At 43.7% G+C, this 12,527-nt stretch overlaps 1 protein-coding gene across 6 annotated transcripts in view; it reads right to left on the reverse strand.

Annotated features, from left to right (window-relative positions):
- SMOC1 (SPARC related modular calcium binding 1) overlaps window positions 1-12,527 on the reverse strand; it is a 124,516-nt gene that overhangs the window by 16,185 nt on the left and 95,804 nt on the right. For all 6 annotated transcript variants that reach the window (XM_085224939.1, XM_085224941.1, XM_085224937.1 and 3 more), the window contains 3 exons: window positions 7,916-8,108; window positions 6,961-7,043; window positions 3,479-3,584 (listed from right to left, as the gene is read on the reverse strand). In XM_085224939.1, coding sequence (XP_085081065.1) covers window positions 3,479-3,584; window positions 6,961-7,043; window positions 7,916-8,108 — 382 coding nt within the window. The remainder of the gene's footprint in view (window positions 1-3,478; window positions 3,585-6,960; window positions 7,044-7,915; window positions 8,109-12,527) is intronic.

Here is a 12,527-nt window from a genome sequence, read left to right on the forward strand (position 1 = left end):
GAGACAAGACCTATAAGGAATTACAAGGTTGTTTTAAGCATGCCCAATTAAAAAAAAAAAAAAGTCTTATCAGGTTTTACTTACATTGCCTGAAGCAACAAACAAGTTGTCCTGCATCACTTTGCTGCTACAAGATTGTTTTTGGTGTGTGTCAAGTGTAAACCAAGCAGATCAGCATAGCCTTATGTAGAGTTTTAAATGCAGATCTCCAGCATTTTTTCTCCTTACATTTTTCCTTTCCCTCCAAAGAAAAATTAGTAACACATTCATTGCAAAGCCATAGAGAACTTTGCAGCAGACATAGGTAAAGTCTTGAAGACACTCAGCAAATGCAGGCAGTTTTCACTCCACATATTCAGGTTCAGGCTGAAAGCTGCAGTCAGCTAATCCAATCTCCTGTACGCGCACAGACTGTGAATCAATTTACTTTTAAGACCAGAATTTCGATTTGACTAAAGTATTTCTGAAAGGTATCAAGCCCAAAAAGAAAGCCTTACAGAGAGGGAATCCATCATCACCCTCATTAGTTCATTCTGCCTTACAAATAGCTTTGCTTTAAAGAAATGTTGATCACAAGTTGGTTTATATTCAGCTGATCGTGTTCTTCCCTGTTAGACTAAAGAGCCTGCAGAGCTTGTGTCCCTATGGACTCACTCAGATTATAAGTAATCATCTTTCAATCCTTTTTTCTTTCTTCTAATATCCCATGGAAGCCTGAACTCCTTAAGACTCTCACTCTTAGGTTTTTTTCAACCCTTAAAAACTTTGGCGAGGCTCTTCTCTGTGTGTTGTTCCCTCTTTTAATGTTTGATACCAAAGGTGTGCATTGTATGACAGTTCCATCTACCTGCTCTCACAGAGAAATGGAAATAACCCCTCTTTGCTAAAACTGCCTCTTGTTGATAAATATTCACTTTTTGCCACAGTTCCACACTGCAATCTTGTATCCACAGTTCAATCCTTTTCAGCAACGTTTTGTTTTGGGTACTGCCTCATTTCTGTCCCTGCTCCAGAAGCAAGGCCTTACATTCAGTCCACCTACACCCAAAAAGCTCACTGTATTTACAACTCACAGGACAATACAGAGGGCCAACTGACGTGGGGAAAAAGAGCTTGTGTGTATCAAATTTGCCTGTCCTCTGTGACTTTCAAGCTTACAATAAACTATTTTCATTTGTTCAGCCTCTAAAAAAGTCCAAAAATGGTGAACACTTCAAAGAAAGAGGTAGGTTGCAGAGGAAGCCAGCGTGTGTTTAAGTGCAGCGCTTCCCTTCCATTGTTATCATAAAGATGGAGAAGAGCCTGCAATAAGAGAAACTTGCCTCACAAATGTAAGTGTGTCTGCTGACATTAAGCTAAACCAGATCTCGAGCTTTTCTTTCCAATATCACCTTCTCAACAAACCTAAGTGAAGGAGGTACAGGATAAGCACTGTTGTAAATTAAGTATAATGTTAGTTGTTAAGGCTGGAAAAGAGTTCATTAGCCCCATAAATAAAATATTCATGAAAAAGAGCTTTCACTTCTAATGCCAGAGTGAAGTCAGGTCACCCAGCAGAATTTCAGATGTTCCTGAAGAGAGGACTCTAGACATTTTCCCCTCTGGGAAACTTGGAAAGCAGAACTCATTGCACAGAGACTGCTTCCTGGCTTCCCAGCTCTGCAAACTCATACCAAATGAAAGTTGTACTGATTAAATTGCTAAATTCCTTGAAACTGTTTTTTGTTTTTTGTTTTTTTTTTTTTTCTTTTCTTTTCCAAAATAAATGGTTTCACAGTGGCACATGGATGGAAAAGCTTGATGTAGGCTCTTTGGGATATGCACTTACCCTAACTGATGCATGCGGAAGTTTATGCCAGAGCAATTTCCTGAATTTAATCACAGCTGTGAGCAGGCAGAATATTTGGGTGGCAGCAGCCTTTCGCCTTACAAAGGACAGACTGCTAAAAGATTTCTTTTTCCCCTTTCAACTGGGCTGTTGACATTGCAGCTGAAAATAAATCAATGTGGCGACTGTGAAGAGCCGGGCAGTGAAAAATTCTGCCAGAAAGGCTTCTATTCAAAGCTGAGAAATACACAAAACTTGGGGAACATTAGGAAGAAAGCCTGCTGGGTTTATGGAAGAGCAATGGGGCATATATATCTCTGGTCTCTACAATATTGGCTTATATTAAGCTTTATTTTAAGAGTGATGATTACATTGGCTGGGTTTCGGCTTCTGTGCCAAAGATGCCATATAAATATCAAATACTCTCCAGGGCTTCCTGCCACCCCCACCCACAGCATCTGAACCATGCAAATTACACAGAATTGACACTGGAATGCTTATGGTTGGGAGAGAACAACGTATTTCCCATCCTTGGGGCATTTTTCATCCTGTTTATATGAGTACAGACATGCTAGGCATATACTGCTAATTCGAAGGGTTACAGACTATCCCATGTGCAGGCATTCAGCAACCGGCTTCATTTGCAAAGTCCAAACACAAAGTTAAAAACATATGGGCTCACAAAAAATCCATCCAGCAAGAAGCACAAAGGTGCCACCCAGGAAGTTTTTGTCTTTAGAATTTAAAGATGGTATTGCTTCCTCATGCATTTTGAAAGAGGGAAGCAGGGTATCAACATTATGTGCTGGAAGCAATATGCACAAAGGTACCTCCGTCTCTACATCTGCATTAATGTGAGCACATTATTTGCTGTGGCATCCCTGTCTGGTAGAATAGCACTGTCCCCTTTTATAGTCAGAACCATAGAAGCCTTGCCTAGTCATGGTCACATAGCATTTTTTTTTAAACTCAACAAAGTCCATTCCCAGTGGCCTGTTCTGCCTTGCACATTGCAGCACCTCAGCTGCCGCACTAAGGAGATTTCCTATCATCAAACAGGAGGGGGAGACAAGATCTCAGCTTTTCCCCAGTTCCCCAGAAAAGCACGCTTCTGCCCAACTCTTTCAACAGGCCTGACCTGCTGCTCCTTCCAAGAGGGATGAAGAGGCAGCTGGTCAAAGGGGAGGGTCATGAAAAATGGCTTCTCTCCCCATCCACAGGCTGGCTTCAGCCCCACTGCAAAGCCACAGCACTTGTGCTGCCAAGAATTCAGTTCACATTCTTCACTCTCTGTGGTAGCCACTAGGCCACACGGTCTCCTTCAATCCATTTGCATTTTATTAGGTCTTTTCATAGACCAGGGGACAAAAGAACAAGACACTTCCTCCCACTGAGCCCTCATTTCACACTTCAAATGGGCTATACTAACCTTTATGGTAGAACAGCTGCCAGGGAGGAGGGGTGAGAGCAGGCACGCCAGACTATGAAGACAAGACAGAGCAGCCTCTGACGGTACAGTGCTAGCTCCTCTCCCAGCAATCCAGATGAATGGGAATCAGCTCAGAGCACCACTCTTCCTCCCACTCCCACCTCACAGGTACCCAGAGCAATCGCCTTGGTGGGTTCAGCTCAAGTGCTTTCTGGACTCACCTCCCACCTCCAGTAGGTGCTGCTGAGTTAATAGCCTGTACCATGTCCGTAGTGAGAGCATCGAGTAAGCTGGTGATAAATTCAACTTTCTTCCCATCTGGGCAGCCTGCAAAAAGAAAAGTGGAGGCTTAATGCAAGAACACATAAGGCTGGTCTCCCAGCCCAATGCAGCAAGGTCCAGTCAGAACCTCCTTTGTTTGTAACATGGTAGACATCATTGCAGGAAAGGCAGAAGAATTCCTCAGTGGATTCCTCTGCATGGCAATTTGTCTTGCAGCTTTGTCCAGCACACACACAGTCACCGACAGTATCTGGCAGGAAGATCATGTGGTTGGCTTTACAGCCTCTCCTCCCAGTTCCCTACCAGCATAACCACAGGGATGTGCTGGAGCGCCTGGCAGACAGTTCCCATGGTAACACTTGTACAGGAGTTTAAAAAACAATTAATTACCTCCCGGGTCATCTTCCTCCAAAAATATGGCTGTTCCGAGGCTCTAACTGACAGCTTAAAGCTTCTTAAAGCAAGGGCCAAAATGAGTACTGCTGTTCTTACCTCTCTCTCCAGGCAGAGAGTACTGCCTGCCAGGAGCTACCACAATAGTTCAGTTCTTTGCATGTCCAGACTGCACTGGAAATACGTCTGACCAAGTGATCACATGGTAAGAGCCTCCAGTCACTGCTGATTTGGGCAGGAATTGGAGAAAACGGACTGTAGACAAGCTTGGTAACTATTTCCATGACTTAGTCCTGAGACCATCCAGTTACTCACCATTATAACTACAGAATGATGGAGTCTCTTGTCAGTCTTACAACAGAGCTGAGACATGAGTCTCTGCCTCCTTACCTTTATGAGGCAAATCATGCAGCCGCTGTCCAAAACCTACCACCAACCATTCCATTGTTTTCTACAACATAATACTGAAGCCATCACCACCTTCCTTACTCTTCTTACTCTTACTCTCCAAAACCTCTGTTCACTACCAATTATCCATGTAGAAGAGCAGTACCAGAAAACAGTATTGCCTTAGTAGCAAGTAGCAATGTCAACACTTTCTGCTTTTCCCAGTCGAGCAGAGAAGCATGTGTACCCCAAACACAGCAGCAGAAACCTACTGTAATCCCTTGACAACTGAAAGCAGCTTGCAAATTGATCTGACAAAACTCCTTCCTTTGCAGCATTACAGGCTCTGTTCTCTGCAATAGCCAACCAACAGTCCCTAGCCTGTCTCCATCTTACGCATATTATACACACGTACACTCCTCAGCACTTGTTTGGCACACTGTCCAGAAAATGTCAGCATTGTAATAGGTAAGCTGCTATCGCAGTCAGAGGAGACCACTCATTTAAAGGAGCTTTTTGTTGCAGTAATGAGAAGGTTGAAAAACCATTTGCTAGAAGTCATCTCTCTGGGGCCTCAGCATCTCACCGTCTGCAGGAATTAGCAGCTTGCCATGTGCTATGTGCAAGCAACATGTTCCTTCCTTCTTTCTTCTGGCTCTCGTGGGAGCAGCGTGACACAGTTTGTGAAGAGGGTATGCGTAGGTATGCACAGATTCATATTCTTGTCTCTCCCAGCTTGGCCTGTGCAGGATCACACAGGAGAAAGATGCTACTGCCTGAAGCACTGAAGGTCTGGAGAATAGGCAAGATTCTAGAAAAGGGGTAAGTAAGGGACCTCTATTGGAGAAGTGAACACAAATGGAAAGATGTCTCAAATGAAAGTAGAGATTTTTCTAAAAGCTCAGTTCCAGTAAGAAAGAGAAAAGGTAAGAGAAACATCTTTTCTCATTCCATGTAGTTCTGACTCACCAGTGAATTTTTATGTACAAGAATAGCTAACCAAACAAACCTCAAGTTTGCATCAAAAGACCACGGGGCAGACAAATCAGGATACGTGACTCCCCTGCTCCAGCTCCTACTCTCTTCATAGACAAGGGTATTTCCAGCAACAGGAACCATCACGGATAGGAACCACAAATCCAAACATAGAGCTGAATGTTCACTAAGGTACAAAGAAGTGGCCTGAGCTGAGAGGAAAACTCTCCTGGAGTCTGATGCTACAGAGCATCCTACATATGTCCTCTTGGGCCTCATGTAGTTCCCATACCCTCATCCACTTGCAGCTGTAGTGCAGAAGAAGGAAGAAGAAACCATTTTGTCTTCCTGAGAGATCAGAAAGAAACTCTAAGGAGTCCGAAGGCAAAGGATTTTCACTAAGTTCTGCAGAGACAGAGAATAAATGCAAGAAGAAGCAGAAAAGCAAAGAGAAAATAGGAGGGAGAAGAAAGGAAGTCAGGTTGTTCTGTTTTACAATGATTTCCTAAGGAAGTGAGCCTTAATGGAATCATTTAGCTGATTCGCTAAACGGGGGTGATCTCTCACCCTCCAAAGTAATACTTAAACCAATTGGCCAATTTCATTCAAATGTAAGAGGAAGGCAGATAAGAAATTTTTACATGTCTTGTAAAAACGAGCAGCTGCGTAGTAGAGAGCCATGCTAGGAGCAGAGCTGCTAAGCAGAGAGCTATGGAGCCCAAGGTCAGGAGCTGGCAGGAGAATCAAGAGATGTAAAACACAAACCTGGAACAAATCTCATTTTCTTTGCTAACTTGTTCAGAGACAATTCACTTCATGTTAGCCCTAGGAAGGGACAGAAAAAAATGAAGCAGATCCATTGCTACCAGCTTTTTCTGTGGAGCTTTTGGTCTCTACTGCTCCCTCACTGTAAAAGGGACTGACTGTAGCTTCTGTTTTTGGGAGTCATTTCCCACCCAGCAGAGCAGTGGCTGATTTCTCAGTGAAAGCCCTTCCCCCTGCACCTTACAAAGGCAGAGGGAAGTTAAAAACAGAGCATGTTTGTATGATATTTTTAACAGCTGCTCAGACACCTGTGCCCAGCACCTCTTCCTAGCAGTAACAAAGCAAACAAATAGGAAATTATGGCTTATCATCTTGTTAAGAGGGGAAAGACGAACAGAAAACAATCAGCAATTGGAGATAAAGGGGGTCTCAGGTAGAAAGTGAGGGATCCAGTCCAGCCAAGTAAGCAGTCAGCATGAGATAAGTGACCTTAGTGCACCAAGAATACTGTCCTGCAGTGCCAGGGAGCCAGTTGATCCACTGACAATTACCATCATTGCTCATCAGACCATCAAGCTACTAAAAAGCCCTGCTACATGGGAAAGATCCTGTTCTGGCCAAGCTTTTAAGAAAGGTTTTGAATGCTGAGCCCATTCTTCAGCCAGGGTACATGCAGGCATCCAGTTTTTTTTCCCCCAACAATTCTATCTCAGCCATGTTTCCAAAGAAAGGTAGACAGGCAATAAACCAATCTCCCAGGCTCTTCCAGTTACCCAAAATAACACAGAATAAAACCCTTGGTAAAATAACCATAGTGAGGGAAATCCCCTCAACAACATTGTAGGCCTCTTGAGAGTCCCAAGGTGAGATAAGCAAAGATGGGCTCTCATTCTTTACCAACCTGGAAGTTCTCTGTCCTTGAACGGATCATCAATCTCTGTACTCTTCGATCTGGCATCACTTTCACACACTGGAGTCTCATAGCTGGAAAAGAACAGAAGATGGTAAACTATGTGATATGGCTTCAGTGTCATCAGACGGTTGCTAAGGGGTCATCTTATCTGCTCACAACAGGGGAAAAAATAAACCTGCAGCAGAAACACTATTCTCAGTCATGTGTCTGCTTATGGACTGCAGCAGCAGCAGTAGCAAGCAGAGAGAGGAGTGGGAACATGCTGTGAAACCCAGGAACAGCTTAAACCCACAGACAGCAAAAGGCCCTCTTCCAACTCTTGTGGGCACAGATTGAGCTTTTTTTCAAAACTGTCCATGTTCTCCAGGATCACTGTGCTGTGCAGAGTTCTTAAGTCCCAGCCCCTACTGGACTGTTTTTGTAGCTTTCCAGAATCACAATTTGTTTCCGGTTCCCAAATGATAAAATATTCCAAAGGTAATTTTAAGATCCAAGGCAGCTGAAAAGCTAAATTTACCTTTTGCTTACAATCTATCAATGTGCAACTGGGAAATGCTCTAAATCTGTTCTGGCCAGGATTTAAGTGGCTGCATGATGGAAACATAAAGCAGAGAATAATGCAACACAGACACTTCTGTTTCTACCCCTCGTAACATGGGCCTGTATTTTGAGCAAAGGACTGGTGCCTGCTACCACCAGAAAAAAAAAAAAAAAAAGAAAAAAAAAAAAAGGCAGTTTTATATAATACTTCTCTGAGAGAAAAGCAGTTACTGTGTATCAACTCCTACAGAGGACACTCAATATGGTACATCACACTGCTAGCTCTAGGGAAGGTAGCTCAGAGCACGCTGCCCAAGAAGTAGGAACTTATCTGGTATAGCAATACTACTTTTCATGGCTCATCTCCCCCAGGCAGGCACCCCACCAGGCTTACAGCTCTTACCGAGTGGAAGTACCGGGCAGGGGGCGTCCGGTGTCCACCAGGACACACCAGCAGTATCCGGTGGACTGATGACATTGCACTGGTTTGTAGAGCCCTCCTGGAGCACACTCGGGGATGACGATACCCTCGCGGGGGTTCTGCCTGGCCTCCTCCAGGGCACTCTGTCTTTCCTGGTCGCAGGAGTGAACTTTCTCTGGAAGACAGGAAGGAGATGGAGGTGTATAGAGAAAAAATGTTGAATAAGGATCACCTTCCTCAGCTCAGCAGGTCAGGAATATCCTCCACAGCAGACCTTAGTGTGCTTTCTGCCCAATAAACACCAGTATGCCTACACCCTAAAGAGAGATTTCAGGGCTGAGAACCTCTTCCTACAATCAGAGACTATGTTACAAGATTATGGATTCTAGAGGCTGTTTGATGCATGTCCAGCAAACCAAGAAAAGTAAGAAATTGCAGCTCCTGGGTAAGGTTTTTGCAGGTGATATTTTTGCATACTTGGAGGTCCTCATTTGTGACTCATGGCTTTCAGTTCCACAAAGGTGCCAATAGCCATGCTCTGCTCCCACCACCTATTTATCCAGAATGCAGTCCATCCTTCTATCTCATTTAGCATCCTGGAAGGCTGTTAAATGAGATAGGGCTGCATGTGCCCAAGAGAAGAAGAAAGTTATATTTTAACACCACTTTATCAAGTACATGGGATAATATTTCACAGGATGTTACAATCTGTTTATCTCATCAGCCAGAAGCTCTCAATAAGAAGTCTTCAAACATTCTGGTCTTTTAAGGAGAAGGAAAACAACTTCACCTTTGGAAAGCAGAGAAGATTTCAGGGAGAGGGAAAAAAACATGCCTGTAGGAGAGAACGAAGTCAATGCAGACGACCATAGGATTAAAAAACATGAAATCTAGGGTAAAAAAAAGAAAAGAAAAAGAAAAGACAACTGCTGACTTTAATCATTAAGAGAGTGATGAAAGCCAGAAGTGGTAACAGTTCCCCAGCTTTCTTTTTCCCTTCTGGTTTACTCTGGTTTTTGTTGTTGTTCATTTGTTGTTTTTTTGTTTTGTTTTGTTTTGTTTTTTAATTTGAAATAAGCCAATGCCAGGAGCTATTTCCTGCTCTCAATATACAAAATGCTTCAGCACTGCCAGGCAGTGATGCCGGGGGTTCATCCCAAACCTGCAGTTGTTCCCCTGCATTATCTAAGCATCCTACCCCAGGACAGGCTCAGCACAGACTTAGCAACACTCGCTGTCTCCCGGTATTTTGCCTGCCTGTCTGCACTCCATCGGTTCCATCTTATATTTTGGCCACAAACGCCAGGACAGGCAGCAGGTGTCACACACAAATGGCAGCAGTTCTGCACAGCACCGCCTGAGCGCACCCTGATCTGGGTACCAGACTGAACTGCAGCAGCTAACACAAGGAGTCTCAAAGACCCAGAGTGGTCTCCCTCTCTCCTCAGTGTGTCAGGAATATAAAGGGCACCTCAACTCTATCACACACAAATCCGTACAACCGAAACACAGGCTGAAAACTTCTAAGTGTTGGCAAGTCTGACTCAAGCAGAGAGAAACTCGATCAGGAAGGAGCAGGAGGGGGATAAAGTCAACAAATACTGAAAGGGAGCTCAAGCCTCAGCTGATATTTAAGCTGACTTCATTTTGCTGACAGATTTCACATCTGAAAAAAAGGCCCCGTGACTGTTCCCAAGCTGTGCCGGGACAGAGAACGCATTGAGCAGAGGGCTGCAGGCTCCCCAGCAAAGCACTCAGAGCACAGGGCCCCGCGTCTGCGGGCTGCCTGACGGCAATTTGCACCTTGGTTTGCTGCTGGAGTGCTCACGAAGCCAGGACTCTCTGGCTGTCATAGTTTTATGTAATAAGCAGAACAAAACAAAAACACCTCCTACTGAATAGATCCAGATTCCAGGAATTCTTCTATCTAAATCCCGAAACTTCCTGAGAGCACACATTGAAACTAAGATCTCTCAAGCTCTTTGAGTCTTGCACAACCAGCGCTAAAAATGGCTCTGGATAAAAATATCAACGTTTTGTGTGTATGTGCTGGGACAAAATGTGTCACTTTTATTGAAATGAATAAAGAAAAAGGAAAGAAAGTAGTCTCCTTTAATAAGTTAGTACCTTATACTATATGTATATTTCCAGTGAGCTATGTAAACCACACAGAGAATAAACGCACAAACTTAAACATACGATGTTTGTTCTATGCCATAAAAATGGCAAGAATTTGTCTGTGCGTATTAAAATAAGTGTGTGGGAATGGAAGTCAGGGCATTATCTTCCAGAATACAGAACTAATTGCCAGCCACTCCTTTTTGAAACGTGTTCAAAGGCTAAATGCAATGCATCTTGCTGGTATTGTTCAGCTGACATCAAACAGATATAACAATGCAAAACCCATCACTGTCATCAGTTTCCAGTAGTCCAGTGCTAGCAATCGTACCACCACAGCTGAAGTAGCAGAGAGATCAGATTTTTCTCTTTGCTAGCGTGCAGATGGAAGTAGTCACTATGAAAGTTTCATCTATTCCACCACACCCTTAAGAACAAAAAACAGCCATGCTGTGGCAAACCATGGGCCCAACTTGTCACTATCTCATCTACAATTGTGGCCAAAAGCAGGCACTTAAGAGGATAACAAAGAAACAGGATAAGCGTATCGTTATTTCTCCCATATATTCTTCCAGTCTCAACCACTTGTGCATCAGAAACTTGCAGAAAGAGAGGGACTTCACATTTAGAAAGTAGCTATAATTTTTTTGCTTCCACGAGTTTGCCACAACCCTCCTCATAAACTTTTACTGACTATGACACCCCGCAGCTAGTTTTTTGGCTCAACTGCATATTGTGTGTGGAACACAGCACATACTTTGGTGTGATTTAAACCTGGCTCCAGCCAGTTTTGTTTGCCGACCCTGGCTCTTCTGAAGGATGAGACAGTGAACCACCAGTTGCAGTCTCTCCCTCTGCCTCTCACTGCTTTATGGATTCCTGCTTCATCTCTTTTACATGCTGAAGAGTCCCAGCTGACCTAGTTGCTCCTTCTCTGAACCTTTTCCAGATCTACTCTATCTTCCTTATGCTAGAGGGGATCAAAACAGCAAATACAGTGACATTAAACGGTGGCTCTGACAACAGCCTTGTGGAAAGTTTCTTTGGTGCCATATGTCTAACAGGCAGAAGACAGAATTAACTAGCACTAGCCCCTGGAGAGGCTCTTTCCTCCAAGCTATCACTCTAACAGCACTTAATTCCCTTAAAAACAAACACGAGTATTAATAGCAAGGGTATATTCCAACAGCCAGCAAAATCAGCTGGGAAATCCATACCATCAGCTTCCCCAGCATGGGACCTGGCCTGAACCACACACATTGTCACACTAAAAACAGCCTCACTGGTAATAAAGGAACCATCAAATGCTACCCTGGCTCCAGCACACTGAAGTCAGTCCATTCCAGTCAGACTGCTTACTGGAAACTTTGTTATTTCCAAGGCCAAGTTTATGGAGGATAAGGAAAGCCTACGGCCAAGCCAGGTTTAATGCCAGGTATGAAATTAAAATGCCATCTCACAAAGTAGCATATCTCTATTGCATGTGCAGGGTACTTATGCCCTGTTTCAGTTAACAGTTGCAGACACAGAAAGATATTGAGAAAAGGCTTTCTTTCCTTCCCTAAGTTAAACAGAGAGAGGAACATTTAAGACAGCAAGTCAGTGTGAGACAAACAGCCTTCCCAAGACCAACAATAACATTACACTTTTTTTTTTTTTTTTTTTAAGGCACTGTTGCAGTCCCTTTTCTCCCGCTGTCCCTGCTTTAACTTTGACTTATGACAGCCATCAGCACTCACCAGCTTGCTCATGCTGGGCTACAAAACCTATGAGTGACAGTAAATCCACCTTACAACAAATCCAATAACAGTGAAATAAATATAGGAATACATCCACAGAAGAGAGAATCACTGCAGAAATAACCATTTTACTTTAACTGTTCAGCTCTAAAATGCTAACTTGCTGCTGCTTCTTACTCTTGACTTCTTCTAACACTCCTTGAAACATGAGTAAAAGTAGCATCTCTGAAGCAACGAGCTACTGCAGGAAAGCAAAGCTTGGACATCTGTAGTCTCAGTTATTTACACAATCATTTTCTCCCAGCAATTTCAGAGAAATACATGGTCAGATTCATAAAAAGGTCTCTCAGGCCTGGTTCCTTAAGTAGATACATTCAAGAATATATCTAGTGTCTGCACAATAAAAACAAAAATGATGGATGAGGTAAGAGACTCACCTGTCTGCCTCATAAACGAGATGCTTATTAAAGGGATGGGGTGTTTGTTTACCTTACAGAGTTAGAAGGGAGGGTGTCTAGCAGTACTGAACCAAAGGCTTGTGCTTGACAGCTCTCATGCTCAGCCTGCAGGGCTGGCTGCAGTTGAAGCACTGCTCCAGGTCCAGGCAGCTCCCAGCTGCCCGAGCTCATTGCTGGCAGGGGCAAAAGACCGAACACAGATCCCAAGGCTGCAAGATGCTGAAGATGGTTAGGGTGGGACACAAGGAAGATTCACCACTCAAACACAGTTATTTTTTG

Source organism: Meleagris gallopavo, chromosome 5 (assembly GCF_905368555.1).
Source record: "Meleagris gallopavo chromosome 5, MGAL_WU_HG_1.1, whole genome shotgun sequence".
Classification (NCBI taxonomy): Eukaryota; Metazoa; Chordata; class Aves; order Galliformes; family Phasianidae; genus Meleagris; species Meleagris gallopavo.